We start from the raw sequence: 27,221 nt of genomic DNA, 5'->3' as shown, positions 1-27,221 counted from the left end.
ATAAGAAGACAGGAGGGGCGGAGTCAAGGAGACAGACAGAGGGAGGCAGTTAGAGAGGGGAAGGAGAGAGAAGAGGAGAGAATTGGAAAGTTGGAGAGTTAGAGAGAATGGGAAGGAGATAAATGGAATAGTAAAGCTAAATAGATAGTCAGAGAATATTAATGAGTTGGTTAATGTGAATAAGTAAATACAACACCTGAATAAGCAAATGTGTAATCAAATATAAGAAGTGTAATGAGTGATAGGCTTTTGTCCTTTTCAGGAGATGGGTGATTAGTGTGTCTTGTTGTGGGTGTATTGTTGTGATAAGGAGGAGAGATTATCTGTCACTGTGATTGATGGGTGTCATTAGCTGGTCTTTTGTGTGTAGTGATCCCCGGTCCTTGTGGCTGGGTACAGTTCATTGACATTTTGCATGCTGTATTTTCCAGAACTGGGGGCCAAGTTTTGTTGAGTTTCAAACTTTCCTCTTTTTTGTTGAAGTTTTGCTGGTGCTTGTGGATTTCAATGGCTTCCCTGTGCAGTCTGACGTAATGATTGCTGGTGTTGTCCAGTATTTCAGTATTTTGAAATAAAATTTCATGTCCAGCTTGTTTTAGGGCATGTTCAGCTACTGCAGATTTTTCTGGTTGTTTTAGTCTGCAGTGTCTCTCATGTTCTTTGATTCTGGTGTGGATGCTTCATTTTATGGTTCTAAACAACCAGAAAAATAATAATAATAATAAAAATAATAAAGGCATTTAGCATGGTCATCAGAGAGTGGGATTTTGTTGTCAGAGACCATGCAGCATTTGAATGGGCCTGAAAAGGCCATGATCTAAAAACCAGGAAAAGGGGGGGGCACTTTGGCCCTTAGGGGGTAAAGGAAGAATTTTTTAAAATAATAAAGGATAAGTAACTTTCTTTCATTTTCAGAAAAAATCACAGAAGCTATCAATCGAGGCTCTCAACATCGCGGCTGAAAAGAAACTGAAGGGAGAGCTTGGGCGCCAAGGTACATATACCAGGGGGGAGAGGTTTTCACTAACGTATATTTTTGCTACTGCAGAAGCTCTAGAATATTCCGACAAGGCTCTATGCATCTGTGGATCACCCACAGTGGGATTCACAGAGGCTACAAAGAAGAAAAGCAGTATGTTTTTCTCCCACACTAGATTCAATGAACTCTATTTGATAGTTTGTGGTAACTATTGATTTTTTAATCTGTTGTTTCAGAAACAGACCATGACCATCAAATGATGTATTCTATCTTTCTGTTATCATCTTGGAATAAAGCCATAAATTAGAGTTAAGAGTGATGATGTAAGGTTACAGTGTCCATGAGGGACTTCACGGTATGGTTGTGATTTGCTGCAGAGAGACATTTCCTGCTTCTTTATATAAGAAATTGGCAACCTCAATTTCTTTGTCATCTAAATAAGTATTCTATTAAGCTTGCAACCTTATTCCAAGGAAGAAGTTGATATCTGCCCAGGTAAACCTGTTCAGAGATCCAGACAAGCTGCAGAATATTTTCCATCCATCAAATCCAAACATTGTCCTTCCCACCCACCCCCAATGGTGCTCATGATTACTTTTCCCTACAAAGGCAGCTGTGATAATTGAGTTGGTCTCTGGTCCTTTTTTACTCAAATTCACAGGAACCATCCTGAAGTCCATATAGGTTCTTCTTCTAACATTAAGTTTCTGATGTTGTTTTTGCTAGGTACAGTGGTGCCTCGCATAGTGAGTGCCCCGTTTAACGACGAATCTGCATAGCGATGCAGATGTACTCTTAATAGACTTCATTACAAAAAAAGAGAGTAAATACTTCACCATTTGAACCAGAAGGTCAGTGTGAGAAGTGTAGTCTCCTGAAGGTGATGGTCTAGTTACTGACATTTGGGTCTGATGAGCTGACTTTGTGACAGAATATACTGAAGCAACATCAGACTCATAGTCGGAATGTGGATGTTGAAATATGATGAAATAAAATAGACCTTGTTGCGATTGTCTATGGGTGCACGACAATGATGGCATTATTATAATTGACACCAGGGGGCCATTTTAGTTATAAAGGATCTTAGTAGAGGCTGAACCACAAAATGAATTGCCATATGAATCTGTGCCATGACTGGGATGGCAGCACACATGAGTCAGTGTTGAGAATGTGGTTAACAAGATAATAGCTGAAATAGAAGGTTGTTATATATGGGGGGGGTGTAGTTTCTGGCATAAACAAAGTAGAATGGTACGATAGGGTTTCAGGCAGTTCTGAGATATTTTCTTGCAGTGGAGATTCTGTTGCAGTTGACATGTGACAAAGTAATTAACTTATGGTCTGATGAGATGGTTGATAAGATGGTAAAGGATAATTCCTCAGAGAGTAGTAATGACAAGGGGAATACTTTTCTGAAGATCAAGTAGAGGAGTAACCATTCCAACCATAAACTGGTGAATACTTGTTAAGATGGAGAGGTGGTGAATATTCATGATAGCATTTGGGTGGAGATTGGAATGCAGGCCATTAACAACGTTGAGAGTATTTGTAACACTTGCATGCCTCAAAAAGTCATGAAGAGGGGTGAGATTAGGGAAAGCACTCTTTTTACTAAGGCATGAGGATTAGCAAAACTGGTGTGGGGCACTGCCAGTACCAATCGATCCTTTGTGTGGCAGTGTGCTCAAAAGGTTCAGGAATGATTGATCCTTCCATTATCTCTAAAGGTGGAAACAGCATGGGTCTCAGAATGTGGTTAATGGCTGGCTTGAATTGGTGAGGATACTCAGCTACTGGAAACATTGGGGGGGGGGCATGTGTCCTTCCTTAGGGAAGACAGTCCTCTATTTCAAGAGCTCTCCTTTTTGTGATATGTAATTGGTTACCATACCCTATCCCTGAATTTCCCTGGCTGAACAGGAAGATAATTTGATTGGTAAAAATATCTACTTAGTCCTCTCTCATTTTTAAATTAAAATGGTTTGTGGGGGTCATTTTTTGAGAAAATATTCATGCCACGCACGCTGATATAGCTACTGATGTCTGGTTGGGAGGATGTGATGTGGCCTGTCAATTCTGTACAAACATCAGATGTGAGGTCAGTCCCAGGTGTGGTCATTCTAAAAACACTGTTCAGACCATTCTTCTGAAATAACTGATTATTGCCTAGCTTGATATTTTAACAATACTATTGCTTTTCAGTAATTTGCAGAAAATACAAGGCAATTTTAGAGATTTATTAAACACTATGCCTTTATTTATTTGATTTATATTCCATCATTCGGTGCTGTCTCTAAATGTGGTTACCTTGTAACAATATTCTGCAATAAATTAAATTATAGTAATAATGCCCAATTGCGGTGCTATTTACTTATATTAGTTTGAATTAAGGTAAAGGTAAAGGTTCCCCCTGACATTTTTAGTCCAGTCGTGTCTGACTCTAGGGGGCAGTGCTCATCCTGTTTTCAAGCTGTAGAGCCAGCGCTTGTCCTAAGAGTTTCCATTGTCACGTGGCCAGCGTGACTAGGGAACACAGTTTTACCTTCCCACCAAGATGGTACCTATTTATCTACTCGCATTTACATGCTTTTGAACTGCTAGGTTGGCAAGGAGCTGGGACAAAGCGACGGGAGCTCACTCCGTCGCGTGGATTCGATCTTACGACTGCTGGTCTTATGACCCTGCAGCACAGGCTTCTGCAGTTTAGCCCGCAGCACCACGTCTCTTAGTTTGAATTAGCATATGCAAATTTATTGCACCTACATGCCCTGCTTCTGGTGATGTCTGTTGTCCTTTTTTGGCAATGGAGCAATGGCCACCCTACATCCAGGTTAGAGCTGTGCTGTAGGAGGGAGGGGCAGGGCTACTGCTAAAACTGTCTACCTAGGAATTTCCAAATGGTGGATCCACCAAGGTGCAGAACTATTTGGCTGATGCACAGAGACTCTGGCAAAGAACTCTTCATCTATTTCAGCATGGGATAAAATAAGTACTGAAGGAAAAACAAAACACTGAGCAATGTTGCCTGGGGGCTTATTTGTGTGAATGCTCACTGGACAAGAAACCTTAGAAACCACAATCTGTTTGAGAACCTGTAGCAGGATATGCATAATTGAAGACACGGACTAAAGTATATTGCAAAATCTAAGGTAATAGGCGTGTAAAAGCAAACATATAAAGGCTCAAATTGAGTAGGTCTCCCTACTGCAGTGGTCAGGGATTGCTGTGTATTTCTATGCTGAGGAGAAGGCAGTGAGCAATTCAAATGGCTCAATTTCACTGACACTCTCTGTCATTATCATGAATTAATAGCTAATAAATAAATAAATAAAAATTAAACAAACTACTGCTTGGAACCACTGATTTTATCCTTACACATGCTCTGATTTTCCTGGTCACCAATCAAGTGAATGAGAAGCATCAGATATTGGCACAGGGAAGAAATAAATTCCAGCAGAGCCTCAGAATGGCAGGCAGCAGACAGAACAATTATCTGTTCAAGCCAAAATAGTGGACATGGTCAAGGTTCAAGAGATGATTTGGTAGGCTTCTCTTTCAAGATTAAGGAAGGAATCTGTAGGACTACCCCCCTTCCACTTTTTAGCCAAATCTTTGGGAATATTTTTTTTTCCTGTGAAAAGTCTCCAGAAACTGAGAATCTTAAGGGGAAAGTTCTGGTGGGTCCAGGTTTTGTGAACCTTTCACCTCACTCTCACTACCAGTAAGGTGCTGAATAACATCACTTAAAAGAAGAGTACACTTGTGTCGTTACCAGCATTAAGAGTAGAGGTGTTTGGATAGTCACAGATGACTTTTCTTCAGAAAATGACGCAGAAGATAATGTAGGTTTGTGGTGCTGTTGTTGCCAGCTTCCAGCACCAACCTTTTAGTTACTGGCCCATTAGTTCCCTTTCTGAGGCAGAGAGAAGAAGTTAAACACATGAACGGAAAAATACGTATGCCCAAAGAGGAACAGAATATAGGCCAAGAACAGAGAGGAGTTAGAGCAAAAGCTCTGCACTGGGCTGAGGTAGGGAAACAGACTGAAAGAGTGCCATATAAAACGTGGCCATGTGACTCTTGCCTTGGGCTGTGACTATATGGTCAGATACAGCACAACTTGCTCCACTTATAAAACTGGCGAACTTGAAGTAATTCTTACTGAACAGATGAACCAAAGGTTGATTCAAATCAGTTTAGCCTCTTTTCCTCTGCTGCTGGAGGACTGCTACTTTTTCAAGCCGGAACAATTCAAACAGGCTTTTTCTTGTGTGGTCAGTTGTGACATATTCTTGTAAAGACAAGGGTGTGTGTGTGTCTGCAGATGGTGTCTCAGTGATGTAGGCAGTTGGGGCGTGATGTTCAGGATGGGAAAACATGCCCCTACATTCCTTCCTCTTCCTTGATTGCCTTCCAAATATTATTTTTCAAAGAATTCTTACATATATGAGATTAGCACTACATCAATCTATTGCCTTATCGCTGGGTCCCTGTGATTATTATTTCCTACATTTACATGACAGAGGCAGGACCAGAGGAGAAAGGAAGGAAAGAAGTGGGGCTGTAGGCTGGAATGTGAATCCCATCACATCCAATATGAACAGTAAACTCCCTAACCCAGTGTAGTGGCACCCTCATTCTGGGTGTGATGGGCATAACCTAGTGGCTGAAATCCTATTGCTTAGCATTAAAAAATAGCTACTAGAGTAGGTCCATTGAATCAGTAGTGATTTGGTGAGTCAATTCCTCCTTAAGTTCCACTGATTCAACAAGCCTACTCTAATTGCAATCTACTATACTAAATGATAAGATTTCAGGGGTGAATTACTTCTATGCATAGCTCAGAGAACTGCTTTATCATTAAAATATAATTAACACTTTGTAATTGGATCTTATTTTGAGACTCGAGAAATATAAAAAACAACTGCTAATTGTTTACTGACTTAATGGCAATTTTAAAAACACAGGAAGGCTGTGAGGTCCTGCTAGCGTTCTTACATGGTCTAGCATTTTTATTTTCCTTACTACATGCTCTCCCCTTCTTTAAGGCTGTTTTTCAGCCCCTGCCCCTCAGACTCCCATACCTTCCCAAAAGTAGTTTCCAGGATGGGGGTTAGTAGGAAAAAAATTGAACATTTTTCAGATCTGGTTTCTGGTTTCCTCTAAAAAATATTTTTGTTCTTACTTTTTGGCATTTTCGGTGATCTCTATAGCCCTCAGAGGATCCTGGGGGCAGAGGACGGTCCCAAGCCTGCTAAAATTTTGTACCCCTGCTTTAAGACAAATATTTCAGAGCTGGTTCTATGCTGTGGAATTGCCAAATTGTATTTGCTTTCTCAGCCCAATAACCCTGATCCAGGTGGATTAAAAAAACTTGCACTGAATGAACTCTAGGATATTTTCTGACTACATGGAACTTTCAATGTGTGGCAAGGTATGAACATGTTTCCTATCCACAGGAAGGTCTGTGCAGAACCACATATGTTCCATAACACCCAAAGCAAGAAAACATCCGTTCATATGAACTGGGACATTTGTTTTGAGCAGCTTTCAGCCCACCTGTTTCATAAAAAAGCATAACTGATGCAACTTTTCTGTCTTAAATGTTATAAAAATAGGCTGATTTTCTTATCTATGTCATCAATGGACAAATAGCACCCAGTGGGTGGAAGGACATATCAGTTTTTCTAATAAATGGTGCTAAACCATGTCAAGTTAGCAGATCTTCTCCCACTTTAAGGATGGGGGGGGGGAATCTCTCATCACATTTTGTCCAGTGTGGAAATACTGTAGCCAAGTTGGGTCCTGTAACCAAGCTGTGTTTCCCTATTTGTTTCACAGATAATAAAGAATGCTTTCTATGAGAAACAGGTTCAAAGGCTTCTAGCATTGTTTCTGTTTGCATAATTCTTTGGCTTTGTATATTTATGAATGATGCCTCTTAAGTGTCCTATGGAGAAGTGTATTTGGAGATGTACACCAGGTTCTTCAATCTTTGCTTTTCTTGACATCAGGATAGCCACATAGTTCTCCTGGACAAGATCAAGTAAACATGTGCATGCTACTCTTCCACCTCTAGGTCTTTTGCCCTTGGATGACCATGGTGCCCATGCATATCTTGAAGCATTTCTAGAGGCTCCCCCCCCCCCGCAATACCTGTATTTAAGAAATGCATTGAGGAACACATTGTTCACATTTTAAGCAGTTTTCACTAGGGAGCACAGTGTCTGAACTGAATGCTTTCAAGGATTTTCTGAAATTAACAATTAGGCTGAAGACCACATGAAATTAGGCAAAGAGCTGTGTGACTCCAGGAGGACATACTGCCCTCTCTAGTGCAGGAGAGATTAAAGAATAGAAAGAAAAAACCTGTAAGAACTCTTCCCTCCATAGCCCAGAATGAAAGATCTCTGAAGCTACTGCTGTGTCAATAAAACGGTGGGGGGCAGCAGTTATAAAGGTTTTCCAAATGGAGCTTTGCACACAGAACCTACACTTGGAATTGGATAGAGACCATGAGTAACTACAAGTATCTTGCTGTTGAAATTGGTTCAGAGTGCTTTTAAAAACCTCCTTTTTTTCTTACCAGTTCTTACAGATGTTGCTTTCTTACTGAAAAGCACGCCCTAAAGTGTGATCTTGAAATTAGATATGCCATACCCACATGAGACTATACGTCTTAGGTACTGAATTTGAAAGATCACCAAGATAAAATCTGAACATTACACAGAGTCTATAAACCACAGTATTTGAAAAACATGCACTATGCATAGCACAAAGGTTATCTGAGAAGTAGATATATAGATGTTCTTTACTGTTAATTGTTTTCATTCTGTGGGAACCATTTTCATTCTCTTATACTGGTTTAAGCTGTGACTGGGACAAAAACAGCTTTATCCTTGGGAAGAATGTTTTCCAATTAGTGGATACAATGTGCATTAAAAGGCTAGCCTCTAAAGGTTATAAACAAGTGGCTAAAATTCAGAATTTTAAATCTAATTTTTTTTCTGGCATTCAGTATCAATATAACATAGATATTTTACATGCAGATTTTTCTTCTACACGTGACACTTAAAATCTCAAGTACTCTTATCTATTAGGGCAGTGGTTTCCAACCTTGGGTAACCCAGGTGTTCTTGGACAGCAATTCCCAGAAGCCTTCACCACCACCTGTGCTGGCTGGGGGTTCTGGGAGTTGCAGCCCAAGAACACACGGGTTACTCAAGGATGGGAACTACTGTATGAAGGATTAGGATGCATACCTTCCAGCTAGAAGACATGGGTTTTAGTTCTGAGAGCACTTTTTATTTCTTTTTTGAAAATCACATCAAGGAGAACACACGTACACCTGAATTTTAGAATCTAATACAATAGCTCTCAGCCTTTCAGATCTTCCACCTTATATATTTCTTTCAATAGCCATTTATCTTTCAAATCTTATACATACAGAATTCCACTTTTTTTAAAAAAATAACTACAAATCTTGCTGCATCTGTCCTTGTCTTTGCTCTCCTTCTGCATCGTTATTTTCATGCGCACATCATTCTGTTTCTCCCTTTGTCATAAGACATTACCAGCAACCTCTGAATGCCCCACAACCCTCTCCCTTTATTGAGATTACATAGCCAAGGAATTCTGCAAGTTTCTTAAAGCTCTGACAATAGAGGTAAATAAAATTTAGTTTTAGAATACTTTAGATTATAAAAAGGAAAGTGATACCAGAGGACAAAATCAGTTCTTTTGGGAGGAGGAGTTCTTTTTACAAATGTTCATATTTTATCGTGTTTCTCACTTATTAGGAACAGATTTACATTTTATGTGGGTTTTTGAAAAACAAACACATGCACCCATATTTCAAAATAAATATTGAAGCTGTAGCATATCTTTGTGAACTGAAAATAATTTTGAAGTGCAACCTGGCTAGTCAGTTCCCCCAACCAAAAACCAGACATCTTCCAGTGTCACCCATCATTTCTGCTCTGATATGTCAACTTGTGAAGAGAGAGCTTCCTCTTCTGGAAGTCTGGAATTTAACCAGCAAGTGGTTAAGATACTCCTTTGGGCAGCACACCAAATGTATCAATTCATGTTTTTCATTGCAGATACTGTTCAGTGCTGGAGCAGGAAGTTCGTGGCTACATTAAGGTCATTATTTGAAGCCCTCAAAGCTTCCAAAGCGTCTACTCTGGAAAATCCCATTTCCATGAGCCGTGCAACCTAGAAGAGAAACAAGGAAACATGAACAAGAAAAAAGGAAGAGGTCTTTATCTGAAATTTAAGCAAGCAGCCAATACTACACAATTATCATTTACTTATTCCACTTCAATCTCACTTTTCCTTCAATGAACTCAAGGTGGTCTACACTGCCTCCTTCACACTTTATTCTCACAACAACCCTATGAAGTAGGACGGGCTGAGAGTGATTGGCTTAAAGTCACTGAATGACTGTCACATCTATGTGGAAATGTGAACCTGTATGTCGTAAGTGCTAGCCCAACACCTTAACCACTGCACCAGATGACAGTGTGGTTTAGAAACTGACTGAAAATAAGAAAAAATGTGTACCCTTCCTGTAACACAGATATATGAAGGGCAAGTCAAAGGTTTAACTATCTGAGGCAGTAAAGAGCTCTCATAGAACTATACCATGTCCATTTTGTAGATGTTTAACTGTGTTCAGATGAAGTGCCTACAGTCTTCCACATCACTGGAAGCCATAAGGCAGGGCTTACAACACAGTGGATTCTGGTAAGCAACTGAACACAACTAGAAAGCCCCTTCAGACCTTCCCTGAAAATATAAGGAGGCAGGGGAGGAGCTGGAGCATACCTCCCCATCTCCCCTTCTGTGTCTGGTATATAAAGAATCCAGGTGTTGCAAGAGCTGCAACAGCATCCGTTCTTGCATCACTAGAGGCACTGTGAGAAGTGGTGTCCCATATGGAAAAAGCCCCACACTGTTATGCCTTCTCTTACTCATGTTAACCCCATTTCTAAAGAGCTGGTGTTGGTAATAGGAGATGCTACCAAATGGCCTTGTCTGCTGTGATCTGGGGCTGCTCGATGCTACTTCATAGCAAGGGAAGAAGTGATTCTGCAACAATTCTCACATTACCAGGGAAATGGGAGAACCCAGCTTTAGCTTTCTAGCATTTCCCCTGATGTTGTACATTCAGATGCAGAAAGATTTTCACATGGAAGTGGTTTTAAACAATCACTTTTCCAGAGATTATGTGAATTCACTTTTAGAAAAAAACTCTTAAGAAAATACTAGAATTTGAGGAAGATCACCATCTGTGTCTTTTTGGATTGCTTAATAAAATTTCCCTAATATGAACTTGGCAACTGTGACTTCAAGGCGAAAACAGCTACCTCTGTTTTTCATTACTTCAGCATAAGTTTCAGCTTAGCATATAGTATCTGTTGTCTCATATTACAATAGCATGGTTGTCACTGGACAGGTTTCCAGTTGGGAATAAGGCTCAGCAAGAAAGAAGAGAGAGAGAGAAACTGAGAAAGAAAATGGTGTCTAACCCCTTCCCCATCACCCACTTTTCTGCTCCAAACTGGTGTCACTCAAATTATTTTCCCTGTGAGGCATTAAACACCAGGAACCAAAGGATGAGGTAGGGAATGGCTTGGGGTGAAAAAAAGAGAGTTAAACAAAGACACACTAGTTATTATTTCATTTATTTATTTATTTATATAATTTATACCCCGCCTATCTGCTCAGAACGACTGTTCTGCTCTGGACTGTTCCTCTGAAAGAGGCTTTCCTCTTTAAAAATATACATCAAAAGTTATGCGTCTTTGTATGGGCCATTTTAGGCAAACCCCTAATGAAATGCTTTCTTTAGCACATAAAACTGCAGTTGAGTCAGAATTGAGTTTTTTTCTGTGTGCAGGTACACAGATGGTGGTGTTCAGTTATTCAGTCTACTCTGAACATACTACTAAATCTAGATGATGCAACCATTTTGTAGGATAAAATAGACACGTTTCAAAAGGAAAGCGTATTTCTAAATGAATCAACATTTCCAGAATGACTGCAAGTGTGCTTAAAAAGAACAGAAAATGATCAGTGTTCGTCACTGTCCTGATTTTCATCTTTCCCCAATTATGAATCACAGGAACAGATGAGACAAGAAAGCCCCTAACATCAATCAGCCCACCTGGGACCAACTGCCATTTGGCTGCTTCTTCTCTACAGCCATCTCCCTCAAAGCCTGTCCTCCAGGCTGACTGGCTATCCCAAGCCTAGGTTTGGGCCTATTGTTGTTAATGTACAAGAAAGAAACTGCCCAGTGCTTCCCAGAAGGTCCAGATCTTCATGGGAATGTAGTTCTTTCTGGAGAAGATCCCTAATAGCGCCTAATAGGCAGTTAAGACCATAACTCCCATGAAGACCTAGGCTTCCCAGGGAGAACTGGGCAGTTCCCTTTTTGCACATGAATCTAAGGGTTGATCCAAGTAGGTTCAAAATAGCTGAGCAGCCCGGAAGATCGTTCTTGTTCCAGCTGAAATGTAGGTGTGTGTCTGCGGGCTGGAATTCCCTAAATTCTTCCTGGGGAATTCTTTGAGAATTCCAAGACTTGGACTCAAAAACAAAAATGAAGTGACTTGAAGCCACATAATAACTGGCGTTTATGGATTCAGTGAGATCAGCTCCCATAGTATAGCAGGTTAGCTTTCCACATTCTGCGCAGGAAGGTCTCAAGGCAGACTTTCTGTGCTCCTCCTGAGTGGGTGCTATCACACAAAGCAGCAGGGCTGGCCATACATTGTGCTGTTTAAGTTAAAGGAGAACATGCCACCTCCTCCTCATACTAGGTATACAGGTTGGTCATAATGGCAGCATAGCACTTCCAATAATATAATATAATATCCCCCACCACATCTGAGACAGCAAACTAATGTAGGTGGACCTAAAGCAACTCTGTTCCCCAACATTATCCACCTGAGATGTTTGCCTAACCCTGCCTAATGATAGGATCAGTCGTGTCATGAAAGCAGCACGATGAGCTGTGCATGAACTCCAAATCAGTAAGAATCACAATGGCAAAATACATAATCGGGGTGGGTGAGTATCTCCTTAATCAGAATAATAATATTATTCATGTGCTTGTTTACCTGTTCTTCAGAAACTTCAGCTGGAGGAGGTACCTCCTGTTCTGTCTGGTGATTATATTGATAGTTTGCATTACGTCGATGACGTAGAGGAGGAAAGAGACGATTCCAGTTAATCATTCCACCCTGTAATCAAATATTTCAAAATGACATTTATTTAAAGAGAAAAATCAACAAGAAAATTGGAGCTAAATATGAAATAAATCCCTTTTAAAAAAAAGAACTTTAAAACACCTAGGAATCTATGATAAAGGGAGAATGTGGACAATATTTATTATTTATTTAAAATATTTTAAACCCTCCTTTCTTCTTAAATGGACCCAAGGCGGCTCACATCATTAAAATACAGTATTTAAAGCTAACACTGATGAGTATACAAATAGTAAAAAGGATCAGACAAAAACCATCCAGCTAAACACATTCTAAGCAATAAGGTAAAACAATGCATTTTTAAAAATCCCATTCAGGTAGCCAACTGAGGAAAATATTGCATGAAGAAAAAGGATTCTGCCCGCTTGTGGAAGGAAGCACAGCAAAGATGGGGCCAGCCTGGCCTGCGGTGGGAGGGAGTTCCAAAGTCTGGCAGCTGCAAGAGAGAAGGCCCTCTACCATGTCCCCATCAAATGCACCTGTGAAGGTGACAAAACTTAAAGAAAGACCTCTCCTGATTATCTCAATACTCAAGCAGGATCATAAAGGAAGATGCAGTCCTTGAGTCAACTTGGGTCCAAGCCATTTAGGGCTTTATAGGTTAGAACCAACGCCTTGAATTCAGCTTGGAAATGGATTGGCAGCCAATGGAGCTGCTGTAATAGAAGGGGTGATGTGATCCCTGTAACCAGCACCAGTTAGTAATCTGGCTCCTGCATTTTGGACCCACTGACATTGCCTGACACTTTCCATAGGCAGCCCCACATAAGAGTGCACTACAGTACTCCAGCCAGGACGTAACAAAGACCTATGTGCCACTATGGCCAGATCAGACCTCTCCAGGAATGGACGCAGCTCGCACACTAGTTTAATTCTGACTCTATGTGTTTGTCTCCACTATAGCTCCGAGACTGTGAAATGCAGAAAACTGAAATTTTGCATAAATATGACGGGGGCCTTGGAGTTGCAATAATAACAACTATAATAACAACAAAACTGAATCATTCTGCCATTGCTCCAAGATCCTGAAGCCCAGACACATGGAACTTTTCATGGCTACTAAAAGGGTCCTAAGTACAGTATATGTTACTTGTTTTTCTAATTAATTAATTTTAATTCATTAAAAATTGTCACTGACTCCTCTATCACCTTGCGTCACAACATGGCAGAGTTTCTTCACCACCATGAAGAAGCTGTAATCAGGTTTGGATTAGGGATGTGCTCTTTTGTGGTTTTGGAATGTAACATCAAATATTATCCAGGCAGAATTCTGGGAGTTGCAGCCCACAAATCTACAGCACATCAGATTTCACTCTCCTAGAAGGGGGTGTTTGGCATCTTAGCTGTCTTCTCTGGTCTTTGCTATCTTTCATTTTTTTAAAAAGGAAAGAAAGCTGCAGCAATGTTTCCTGGGAGTCATAGTTCTTTGGGAGACACCCTCTTTAGAACGTAATGGGCAGCAAGACTACAACTCCCAGTGTCTTCCATGCCAAACTGCCACTTGGTGGGCAATCATCCCTGCCATTCAGTGAGCTTGGAAAGTTACTTTTAAAATGTGATTTATTACATAACACATAACAAAACCACAGCTAAATAATTAATTACCATTTAGTATTTAGAGCTACCTTAGTAATTCATGACATTCTTTGTGACTTTAAAAACATTTAATAAGCACCAGTGGGACTGAATGTTTTAAACATATTAAAGGTCAAATATGCCCACACCCACATTTTCCCAATACTATATATTTTATTCAAAACTAAGTACTTGCAAAGAAAAGGTACATCAACTAAGCATTACCAAAATAACCTCTTTGCATATCTACTCTACAATGGTGGGGGCAGTGAAAAGTATCATAGTTAAATCATCCTGTTGAATGGAATAAACACGGGCCACAAATTATGACAGCGTCCAAAATTCACCCATCTGTAACCAATAACAGCAATAAATATGAAGATGATGATAGCCTATAGAGAGATAGCCCCACCTTTTTGCAGGCATATTGTCCTGCTCCAGCTCTATACCTACAGCAGGAAAGAAACTATGGCCTATAACAGCAACGAGAATTCTGTCTTTAATAATATGATGACTGGAATCTTATTGGTATGTATGTATGTATGTATGTATGTATGTATGTATGTATGTATGTATGTATGTATGTATGTATGTATGTATGTATGTATGTATGTATGTATGTATGTATTTATTTATTTATTTATTTATTTATTTATTTATTTATTTATTTATTTAACTTATATGCCACCCACTCTACCCAAAGGTCTCTGGGCGGCTTACAACAATTAAAATACAATAAAAATAAAATAACTTATAACTTGCCACTGCTAACTGCAACTAACTGACAAGGTGCCAGAGTACATAATCACGTGTGACCAGCCACATGACTGACATGCATTCCAGCACATCATCAGTTAGCTGCAGCAAGTCACAGAAACTTTGCATAAACACCTACAAGATTCTGGCTGAGTAGTCAAGACTTTTCCTCACATAAAGAGCAATTAAAGACATTAACAGTATTTTTTATCTTAGGACACCATTCTTCTCTAGTTTCAAGCAGGCAGTTTATTTTTAAGCCACAAAAGTGAAACTCTTTATTTAGGCAAAGCCTTCATTACAAAAGAAGCAAAGAAAGTAATATGATTGCTCATGCATTTATTGTTTTCAAGACAACATTTAATCCCTGAATCTTTTCTTTTAAAAAAATAATTTTCAGAGGTTAGAAAAGTTACTTTCTGGCCTTCAACTTCCAAATTAACCTGTCCAGCATGGTCAATAACCCAGCTGCCTGAGCAATTCTGGGAATTCTATCTAGTTAAACTTTCCAAGCTGTTTTTTTTTTAATGTGTTGGTTTAGACTCAATAAAATAATAATAATATGCTGTCAAAGTCAATTCCAACTTATGTTGACCCTTTGCAGGGCTTTTGAGGTAGAAAGTAGTCAAAAGTGGTTGACCATTCCCTTCTTCTGTGGGTACCCTGGGACTTTGCAGCTTGCCACACAGACTGGCTCTACTCTCAGGAGGCACCGTGAAGAACTGAACTCCCAACCTCTGGCTCTGTAGCCAGATACCTAAACCACTGAGTTATCCAGAAGCCTAGAAACTGAAGTTCAAAGTAATGCTGATGATTGTAGAATAATCTTTTCCCTACGGTTCTGCTTCAAAATAATTATTTTCAAGATCTATGTGCATGAACAACAAAACAATTACAAGTAGAGATGGGGGTATTCATATATGACAGCTGGACTTAACGCTAGACACTCACATGCCAGGCGGTGGTGGCAGCCTCACTCTTCCTTCCACTCACTCTTTAAGCGCCACTCGGCCAGCGACTCAACAGCCTTACAGAGAAACTCGCCCCCCCTTTGCCAGGAGAAGCTAGTCAAGCGGGGCTCTGGGAATGACTGGAAGCGCAAGGCTGCCGCCGCTGGTGGACACGTTAAGTGCAGCTGTGCGGGGGTATTCATATACAGTATGAGTGCGTATATCCGCACCTCTAATTACAAGTTATCCCAAGAAAGGCCCAAGATTTTTAAAAACCCTGGCAATGAATGTTTGTCTATCTATAGGTCAGTTAGTAGAGGGTGTCTCAGTATTCACTACCATGTCCTTTATACATTTTTATTAGCCAGAAATTGTATGTATAGTACTGCACAATCCTGTTTGGAGTAGACAAAGTGTGACCTGCAGGCTGCATGTGCACTTGCTCCAAATACCTCCCATTCCCCCAAAATATAAACATATTTATTGCTCAAATAGTGCCCTTGTGCTGTCGATGGGCCATGATCAGCAATTTTGCCAAGTTTTGAGGCACCCAGCAATCTAAATTTATATATTTTTTAAAAAATTGTGACTAGATTAAAACCACATTCAAAAAAAGAAAGAAAAAAGAATAGAAAAAGAATAGTATTTTGGGCTTTGTGGAATATGGGAGCAGATGTCACCCTGCAAGGTTGGGGGTGAGCCTGTGTTTCCCTTGGATTTCTGGGGATTATATATCCCTGCTATAGTTGTTTAATCAAAAGTGATATCCCATTGAATTTAATTGCCTTACTCAAAGTAGCCTTATACAAGTACTGTACTCCTTCTGGCCCACATGTAATGAAAAGATAATGTTACTTTAGAATTGCTGAAGTAAATTTGTGGAAAACAGAGTAGTGTGGCTCACATTGATTCCAGCAACAATTTGCAGAAGGTTAGTTTTTAAATAAGTATTATATCATGTCAAGGTACCATTGTAACAACTTAGTTTGAAAGGGTGCACTATAAAAGATAATGCCTTATTTAAAAGTCAAAGTAGTTACACTGAACACTATTTTACGCTTGTATTTTTGGTCTATTTTTTGTATTTTTCTTAAGTTGTTATTATTGTTTTGTTCCAAAATTACCTTGTTAAAAACATGTTGATGTTCCTGAATTCAATATCAGTATCTATTACACTGATACTTACGTTATTGTTCTTTTTCTTGTGTTACTATTATTGTTTTGTTATTTTTACTTTTATTAATTTGCTCCATAATTACCTTGATCTAATGAGATGCCAACCATCGCCTTTTAAAGTCATAAAAGGACCCTTTTAATATTTCCCCCAGATTTGCTCTTGATTTCCACCAGAATAAAAACATCAAGAAGATTTAGCCATACTCTTTTTCTTCCTCTTCCTGTTATTTTATCACTTGCATCACTGAACTGCCACCTGACTTCCTCCAGTGACAAACTGCAGTTTACATTTGTTGGAAGTTGTTTGAAAATGCTTGATTATTTTTGAAAATACAGTTTTAATTACTCCCCATGGTGTGTATGTGTGTGAGAGAGACAAGCAGTCTGGTTTTATTCTCCCTTCCTCTCATATTTGTGAGCATATTCCACTCTTTTCCTGTTTCTATAGGAATTTGACTTCCTTCCTGTTCAGCATGTATGTTTTGATTCTCAGCACAGTTGCTACTTTAAAAGAAATCTATTTTTGTACACTTAGACTGTTTACCTTTCCTCCACCCTCTGCGGGGTCATTTCCTTATCCTATATTCCTCTCAAAGACTGGTCAGACTTGCTTCTTTCCCTTCTTCTTTTTCCCTTTAAAATAGCAATATCTAATAAACAGAAGCCACCAACCTTTAAACATCAGCCCTTCAGACTTACCTAGGATCATCTGAGAACTTAAAAATGTCTAATGATAGCACATGGCCACAGAGACTGGCGAAACGTTAGGAAGAACAACCTTCAGAACATGGCCAAAGAGCCTGAAAGACCCACAAAAACTATTAGATCCAGGCTGTGAAAGCCTTCGCGAATAAATCTAGTCGAACTTTATTAATTCTAAGTTACTGAGAATGAAACTGATGCTTAAAATTGTTGTTTGGCTCTAGTTTTCAAGATACACTATTCGTTCAGTATATGTGACCCTTGACTTGGGAATGGAGGAGGATAAGTGAGTTATAAAAAGAAGGGATATCAATTTAAACCAGAAATGACTAAAATGCATATTTGACTAGGTCTATTAATAAATCTATGATGGGGTTTGGACAGTACATGTTCTTTGGCAGAACACCTAGATCTACCTGAATCACTCGTTCTAGCCAGGAAGAGCAGCTGAGGGGCGTAACACCGAGGGAGGCCCAGAGAGAAAGAACAAGAAACCGGGCCTTCTTGGTAGTGGCCCCTCGCCGTTAGAACAGTCTCCCCTCAGAGATCTGTCTGGCTCCCTCGCTGGGTGTTTTTAAGAGCCAACTTAAGACCTGGCTCTTTAGGCAGGCCTTCCCTCCTGCCATCACTTGATTATTTTTATTTTTCCCCATCTTGAACCATATTACTATTGTTGCTTTTTATTTTATTATACTGTTTTTATTCTATTATTGTTAGCCGCCCACAGTAGACTTGTGTCTAGATGGGCGGGGTATAAATTTGATAAATAAATAAAATAAAGACCAATTTTAGCTTGCAACATCAATAGTGTGATGGCAGCCCTCAACATTGTTCACAATCCTGATGAGTGCAGACTGTTCACTGATTCATCAAAGAAGAGTCTTAAAGCTGTTTTGCTGTATAACAGCAATGTTTTGCCATTAATTCCAGCTGGCCATGCAGTCAATACGAAGGAAACATAGGACAATATGAGACAACTTTTGAGGTGCATAAATTATGACCTTAATCAATGGCAGCCTTGTGACAATGTGAAGGTGGCTGCTCTGTAGCTTGCCTGTAGACTGCATGCACAAAAAAATACTGCTGCTTTCTCTGCGAATGGGATAGCTGTGCAAGAGATGTCTACAACATCAAGACAGATTAGCCATGCTGACAGTCAGTGAAGCCTGGGAGGAAAAGTGTTGAGCATCCACTGCTTGTTGAATCAAGGAAGATTTTGTTACCATTCTTACGTATCAAGCTGGGTCCTACAGGTTGTTGGTGGAAAAACTTCTCAAAGCATACAAAAGCCTTGGTTACAACATCACTAAAGGTACATTTTTTGCACTCTCATCTAAATTTTTTCCACCAAACTGTGGAGCAGTGAGCAATGAGCACAGTGAACAATTTCACCAGGTCATTTCAATAATGGAGAAATGCTAGCAGAGCAAATGGACCCCTCCCATGAATGCTTGCAGACTACTACTGGGCAGTGACAAGAGATACTCCATTTAATGAATACAAGAGACAAGCCAAAAACCATCAAGTAGACACTGAATAGAACTCAACTATGTATAATAATATATAGTATTAGTTTTCTTTCTTTCTTTCTTTCTTTCTTTTCTGTTAGTGAGGAACAGCTGGCATGTTTAAGACATCAATATCCTACCTCATTTCAAAAATACTGGGGGCTTTCAGAGAACAGTAAAATTCCCTAAGTCACCAGTCAAGATGAGCAAATCAGTTTTCATCACTATTAGTGCTTATGACTAACAATGAAAGTCAGTTGGTCCTTTTATTTATCACAGAATATTTCAAAGCTACAGTTCTGTTTGCAGTTACTTGGGAGTAAACCCCACTAAACAGAGCAAGACTTAACTTCTGAGTACACTTGCACAGGACTGTAAACAATACTAATTCTGTTCTTATCAGTGTCATCATTATATTTGTAAGCTAGAAAAATTAGTTTCATCACTATTATAATGTCTAAGAACAGTTAACAAGAAAACTGATTTTATTATTTACCAGGTTGTCATACTACTTTAGACCAGCTTTTTAAAAACCAATACGGTTTCCTCCATATGTTCTAAAATACATCACTCACCATCCCTAGAACGGTCAATGTGGTTCCCTCCAGATGTTCTGTAATGTACCTCTCACCATCTTAAATATTGGACACATCAGTCACTGCTGATAGGAGATGTACACCAAAACACCAGGAGAGATTCCAGTTGGGAAAAAGTTACATTAGACTGTCCTGTTTACAAAATCAGCCTACTTTACTCTCAATAGGATTAAATTTATTTAACGAGGATGCAAAACAGAAGTACTCTAGATCAGATGTAGACAAGTAAGTCAAATTCTTCCTAGGAATAACTGTATTATACCACTTACAACAAAATGCTTTGAGCTATAGTTTTGCTACTTGTGTACATAGCCTTTAACATCACAATTTGGGTGCCATTTCGTACTTTTATCACAAAAATCAAAGTTGAGGAGGACTGAACATGTGACATAGTAAATCTGCAAACAGCTTTAGGTGTCTGGGTCCTGCTGGATGCCTCTGAAACATTGCACTGTAAATAAAGTTCAGTGCTCTTTAAGTACAGTAAATACAGTACAGGAACTCTTTAAAACTGCCTTCAAGAATATACTACTTAAGCATGGATTTAGTACCCACAACACTTTTCCATAGGGCTAATTTTTTATTTTCATAAGAAGAGCCCTGCTGGATCAGGACAAGGGCCTGTCTAGTTCAGCTTCCTGTATCTCACAGAGGCCCCACCAGATGCCTCTTGGAGCACACAAGACAACTAGATACCTGTCTCCCGATACCCCTCCCCTCCATCTGGCATTTTGAGGTACCTTCCTTCTAAGCCTGGAGATTGTACATCCCCATCATGGCTTGTAACCTGCGATGGATTTTTCCTCCAGGAATCTGTCCAATCCCCTTTTAAAGGAATCTATCTAGGCCAGATGCCATCACCATGTCCTGTGGCAAGGAGTTTCACAGACTAACAACACACTGGTTAAAGAAATATTTTCTTTTGTCTGTTCTCATTCTCCCAACACTCCATTGGAGTGGCTGTCCCCTGGTTCTGGTATTACGTGTGAGAGAAAAGAGCTTCCCTCTATCCACTTTATCCATTCCCTACATAATTTTATACGTCTCAGTCATTCCCCCCCCCCCTCAGGCATCTTTTCTCTAGACTAAAGAACTCCAAACACTGTAGCCTTTCCTCATAAGGGAAGTGTCCCAGCCTAGTCATCATTTTAGTCACTCTTTTCTGCACCTTTGTCTTTGGTAGAATCGTTTTCTTGTTAATGTGTACTGTTATGTTGATTTTTTTGTTCTAGGTGGAGTGGGTAGGATTTGGTTGTTTTATTATATACACTGTCCAGAGTAGCCACAGCAGTGTTTGCCACCAAACGGGTGGTATAAAAATTCAATAAATAAATAAATAAATATTTGGCTTAATGAAATTTGGAGAGGGCTGCAAAGAAGAGAACTAGAATAGTGAACACAGAGTTGATCAGGTCTCAAGGGTCCTTTTGGTTAAGCGTTACAGTAAACATTTTAAAATAAAGGGTAGCTGTATGGTTGATACAAAATAAAAGAAAATGATAACATTGTCACCATACAAGAAGATTTACGATAATGAATACAAGACTCTGCTTTCTAAAAAAAAAAAAAAAAAAGAGAGAGAGAGAGAGAGAGAGAAAGAAACCTATATAAAAATGATACAGAACTCTCATGGCCTAAATGTTGAGCAGCATTTTCCCCCATATTCAGAGAATACAGTACCTCTAGCAGGAAAATCGGCTTAGTTACCTTGGAAGGACTTTAAAAAAATAACAACCTAATAACAGAATATGGCACTGGGGACAGAATCAAAATACTGACGTTTTTAGACAAATAGTGATTGTGCTCTCTTTTGGAATTTCCCTCAGCTAACGGTAGTAGGATAACAATTTCTCTTCGTCTCTCTGTCTCCCTGCAGGTGCCTGTTTTTAATGCCAGGCTGTTAATGCATGTCAGCTATAACCTAGTACAGTACTACCGCAGGACTTTATGTATGACAAGGGAACTCAGATGGCACCCACCATAGAAATTCGAGCTCAATAATATCCCACTTATACATACCACTGCAACTAACATTCTGAAAATGATTTTAAAAATTCTTTGTAGATCAAAACGTGCTCTCTTAAAACAGAGTTAAAGCATTCTAGCTTACATTTTAAGCAAAGAATCCATCAAAGGGGTTTCATAACTAAGAAAGCCCCAGATGTGTGCCCGTACTTTGGACTGTAGCTTTATTTGCACAACATTTTATTCAGAAAAATGTAAAAGTACAAGAACAGAACATGTCCCGTGCGTGTAACTACTTTCACAAGCTCATCTAAGCAACAGTCTAAAAATGAACAAAGGATTGAATTGTGAATCAGGAAGTTCAAATCTTGTTATTGCTGAGAACTAGCTAAACAGCATTTGGCAAGGCACTTCCTCAGATTCAGCTCCTTGTCTACAATATGAGGATACTCTAACATTGCCACCTTGCCTAATACGGTTCATGTAGGATTTCCTGAGATTATTAATGAGAAGTAATTTCATCACTTCAAAAAAAAGTGTGCCACGTAAATGCCAACATATTCTTATTAAGAAATCAAACGCTCCCCTACAAAGCAGTCTCTAAGCTGAATTTCATTTAACACAATATATTTAGTTAATAAAAAAAACCTAAATGGTCATGTGGTGTAGGAGCTTTTAGACTTAGACTGCATGCTTAGCTAGGCCACCACAGGTAGCAATGCTCAGACCATGACCGTTGCCTACGCCTAGTCAAGCATTAGATGCTCAGTGTGGTGTCCTGAATGGAGTGACAGACTAGGATTTTTGAGGTCTGGGTTTGAATCCTTGGTCGGCCATGTAACTCACTGATGTGTGTATGGCAGCACTGATACAACCTCTCCTTGAAAACCCAATTAGAGTCGCTATAACTTGATGGCACAGAACATGACAATAAAGCATTAAGAACAATAGAGTTTGAATATCATGCAAACTTCCCCCTACTGAAGTGAGTAATCACATAGAAATCATGGAAGTGGTCTCTGTAAGGAAGCATAGATTACTAAAGAAAAAAAGGAACCAACAGAGAGAGGGCAACATTGCTAAAGCAGAAGGACAAGCTGTGGCCATTAATTAATTTCCATGATTTTTGAGTACAAAAAACCTGAAAGGATTATTCTAAAAAAATCTTTTCCTTCCAACAGAGAGAGACAAAAAGATCTTCAAAGGAGTGCTCTAAACATAATTTATTTCAGTAAAGTCATTACCAGAACATGGATGATGAACATATTCTAAGTTAGTTCCTAGGAAAATATATGATTGCTTTTTGAATTAGTCAAAAATATCCACAAACATTAAAACTGTGGAAAAAACAACTGAGATCTTTTTTTAGGGGGAAAACCCTTTTTTTCATGTGATTGCACCATCAAATAGCCAGCAATTTGCGACAGCTGCTTGTTTAAAATACATGTTTTCACAGACCCTCAAAAAGACTATAAAAACTACTGAGTTTTATTCTTAGTTCTCTACCCATACTATCACAGAAATACTGCAATGTCCAATTTCCATTTCAGTGGAACGAAGGAGAGGGCGACCCTACTGAAGAAAACAAACAAACCTTTGTTTGCTTGCCTTTTATAGCAAGAATAATGTGTGTCTGAGGGGAGCACAGATGTTTCAGAGAATAAAGTGAAAATGTTCCCATTTTGAAATACTCTCTTAAGAAAGGTTTTGGTGCCTTATTTGTTACATTTTTTGTGCCAAGCCAAAACCATATTATTTTCTCAGATCATTTAATACTCCATATATTTCTGCTGCTATGTCGTGTTTTGAAATAGTTTTATCTCTGTGATATTTCAGATCTTCTTGGGAGGCATTGTTAAGCCTCTGCTGCTTCTGACTGCAATTTATTGACCGTTTTAATGTTATTTTTAAATTTTACTTCTATGTATCCTTATTTTACTCATGGTTTTATTGTATTTCACCATGAAAGCTTAGTGACAAAAATAAATGAAACATAAAAGCCCACTGTTGAAATAAGACAGAAGAAAAGGTTGCAACTGTTGCAGTTTGCTGGGTTTTTCTTTTTTCTTAAGACCTACATGAGTACTCCCCCACTGAAATATTGCAGCATTTAACATTAAATTAGTAAACACAACACAAAAATAAACATTTAAAAAGTTGCACCAAGGATCTTTAAATTGTTTGGGCCTTTGGCCACATTTGGAATCACCACAAAATGGCTGCCACAGTGCTTGACCAGCCGACAGTGGAAAATTAATTAATCCAAGAAGTTAAGTACAAGAGAGATGTTTGGTCTGAAGCCCAAATGGTGAACCATATATATGACTTATATAGTGCAATAAAATGTCCATTTCAGAGAAGCAGCCTGGTGAGACTCAGAAACAAGCAATTCACCAATCAAAACATTCATGAGCTGGCTCGAGAATGGTTTGCTAACTTCTCTCCAATCTTTTCCTTTCATTCAGAAACATGAGCAAGACCCACCTCACACATGCAGATCTCTTTCTTTCCCATGATCATCCACCAGAAAATGTTTTCTTTTTCTCTTCATAATTCCCTAACCACTGTATCTCACAGGTTCATCCCCATCAAATTATGTTTCTTTCCATATAACACAACAGTAAACACTCCATTTATCCTCATACGCACACATCTGATATGTAGACACACACTTTTCTTCCTCCCTCTAAATCAGGGGGTCTCCAAACTTTTCAGCATGAGGACCACATCATATATTTTACATATTTGAGGGCTGAAGGAACACACATACACACACATATGCATGCACGTACAAAACATCTCTGCAAATCACAGGAGTTGCCCAGGACGCTGGTGGTGTCACAGGGCCTTATGTAACTTGCAAAATGATATGTATTCATGAGAGAATGAAACAATGAGGATTTCCTGCACTACATTCTAAACAAATACAGTAGGACCCCTATATCTGCAGCAGATTTGTTCCAAAGTGTACAGTGGATGCTTTAAACCATGGATACAAGCGAACCCTATATACAACATACACAGGGATGGGACAAAGGCCACAAGAGGTAACCCTTGTATGTTGTACATAGGGCTGTTGCAAATCATGCTCATGCTTCATGGACAAATGAAACTGCAGATATGGGGGTCCTACTGCATTACCCCAAATCCTACCACAAAAGAAATCACAGAAACTGCCACAGCCAAGTCACAGGGTGCCAGGTCTGTGCAGATGCCCAGTTAGGCACATGAGTAAAACCAGCCTCTCATCAATCAACCACAGCAAACTCTATTGTTACTCTTGCACATGCATGAACTGCTCGCCTTCTTAGTTTTTCATGGGCATCTTAAATAGTTTTCCTGTTTTCAGTAAGCATTTTCATATAGTATCTGTGTCTTGCATTGTTAAGCATCCTTTTGTTTCACTGATTGTTACTCATTCATGGAACCAGTTTCGATTTTCTTGGCTTTTCTGTTTGTTTGTTTGCTTGGGGCCTCTTCCTTCTTAAATCTAACCCAATTGGTTGTTGCTGGGATCAGCACCAGTGCTGGCAATCCAGCAATGAGGTTTTATGATTAAAAGCTCTTCCCCATCCTGAAGCTCCCAAAGATCTCTCCAGGGTAAAAAGGAGACCCAGAAAGCCTTGGAACCAAAAACAAGGGCATAGGAAGCTTTAATTCATTTAAATTAAGTTTTATTGGCAATGGCTGATGATGTCACCAGCTTCCACCATGTAAATATATGCCAGCAGGATTTTGGCCAGTACCTCCAAGTTCTGAGAATGATGGCATGATATTTATTGATGATATCACAGATACCCACAACCAATGTAGACTGGTGCTTCAACATTGCAGCAGTGGTGAATGTGCTCTGGTTTTTAGTCCAAACTTTGATGGGGCTATCCTAAGGTGCTGAACCTCATCTGGGGACTGGATTCAGCACCTTTGACTAGCTCCGGTAGATTCAAATTAAACCTGGAATGGATTTGCTGCTACCATAATCGCAAAGTCATGGAGCCTCACCTGCATGTAGCTGAATAGGAGGGACAGTAAAGAGGTTGCGGAGAATGAGGGCATGAGAAAAGTAAGAAAATGGCAAAGGGAAGAAAGAATAACCCAAGAGACAAAGGGACACTGAAGAACCCTTAAATAGCATATGTTTTCCATGGTAAATACTGACCTGGGTCACTGGTCGAACTTAGGTGAATTTCAAAGCAAATGTCAAAATTAAATAATATTTAAAACTCTATTTTGAGGTTCTTATAAGGACGACAAAGGAACACATGTGTGCACGCACGGGCTAAAGGGAACGAACCTGAACCTGCGCCGTTCGCTAGGCTGGAGAAAAAGGCAAGGCGGGCCAGATGTGGCCCATGGGCCATAGTTTGAAGATCCTTGCTCTAAATCCAAAACATACCCCTCATCTTCCCTAACAGCTCTCCCGAGCTCTCCTGTCCCCTCTGTCTTTTGGCAATTCCTTCCTCAAAACCATCTAGTGGAATCGGAGCTAGAAAGGCCTCATGTCTGTAAATAACAGCTTAACATATAGGCTAGGAAAGGTGGGGAAGATCCTAATCTGTCCAAAGACAATCAGAATTCACCCCATGGAGGACTCTAGATTACCTTCACCCTTCCAATTGACCCTGTTCTCCATAGGCCACAGGTAGAATGGAGAAAAACCCTTGCTGTTTGTATTGCAATTCTCATGTACTGGCATAGACTGTTTTATCTCCCTATTGGTCTTGTACCATTGATCATGCAAGCCATCTTGAAGTCAAAATGGACTCAGTTCATTGACCAAAAATAGCCTCTTTGGGTCTCTCTAGGTTGACTCTGTTAACCATGGGAATGGAACAGGCAAAGAAAATAATCAAAACAGCATATTGAGGACATTGAGAGACAAAATGATTTAAGCAGTGCCCGAGAATTCTACCTTAGGGAGGATAATTTATACAAGGTTACAGCAGCACCTTATTTTGCCCAGTTGGAGCACCCCAGGCATAGAAGGGTGTACTGTGGCCCAGCTTAATGCACTACCTTCAGCAGTGCAGGAGGGATGGTATAAAAAGATCCCCTGGGCAGAGTGCCTTTGCCCATGTGGAATGGAGCAGATAGAAACAATTGAAGACGTCCTGTTGCGGCGCGCATTTTACAAGGATGTACGTGAAGACCTTGTTTCCCCTCTGATTGGCTGATTTCTTGGTTGTACAGAGCAAAATTGTATGCATGTGCTGCTCCAATCCCATTCTTACACATAGGGTTACTAAATTTCTTACTGGTGCAATGGGCATTAGAAAAAGGACCCTAAAAGTGGATGACCCTCTGTAGTTAGAGCATGGTTTGCTAGAAATTCTGCAATTGCTTTAGGGGAGATGTTCTGATGCTGTTGTTGTTCACCACAGAATCGAGTATTTGCATTTGATCCCAATATTTTTGTATACCTCTGTATATTTATATATTTCAATGTTTTATTTGTGGCTGGACTTTGACCATAATAAAGTTTTATCCTATCCATGCTGTCATGTGCAATCAGTGACCGGAGACAAAAGCGGCAATTCTCCCATACTGTACTCTCCTCTCCCAGTCCACCTGGAAGGATAATGAAATGCCACACTCACTCTCTTAACTGGTATTTAGAAGCACTAGCTGAGTCTTCAGAAGCTTGATCTGACATTCCAACCCCGGGGCCCAATGATGTCACAAGGCATGGCAACTGGTCCATGGAAATCTGGGAAGAATCCAGCCCACTTACAAAATCG

General features: G+C 39.6%; 1 protein-coding gene across 4 annotated transcripts in view; it reads right to left on the bottom strand.

Annotated features, from left to right (window-relative positions):
- Nucleotides 1-8,262: 8,262 nt before the first annotated feature.
- Nucleotides 8,263-27,221, bottom strand: part of UBAC2 (UBA domain containing 2) — an 89,885-nt gene continuing 70,926 nt past the window's right edge. For all 4 annotated transcript variants that reach the window (XM_072994654.2, XM_078391407.1, XM_072994657.2 and 1 more), the window contains exons 8-9: nt 12,109-12,231; nt 8,263-9,196 (exon numbers count right to left, since the gene is read on the bottom strand). In XM_072994654.2, coding sequence (XP_072850755.2) covers nt 9,089-9,196; nt 12,109-12,231 — 231 coding nt within the window. In that variant the 3' untranslated portion in view covers nt 8,263-9,088. The remainder of the gene's footprint in view (nt 9,197-12,108; nt 12,232-27,221) is intronic.

The sequence above is a fragment of the Pogona vitticeps genome, chromosome 3 (genome assembly GCF_051106095.1).
Source record: "Pogona vitticeps strain Pit_001003342236 chromosome 3, PviZW2.1, whole genome shotgun sequence".
Lineage (NCBI taxonomy): Eukaryota > Metazoa > Chordata > Lepidosauria > Squamata > Agamidae > Pogona > Pogona vitticeps.
The sequence above is the reverse complement of the archived record's forward strand: the minus strand, read 5'-3'. Positions and strand labels throughout refer to the sequence as shown.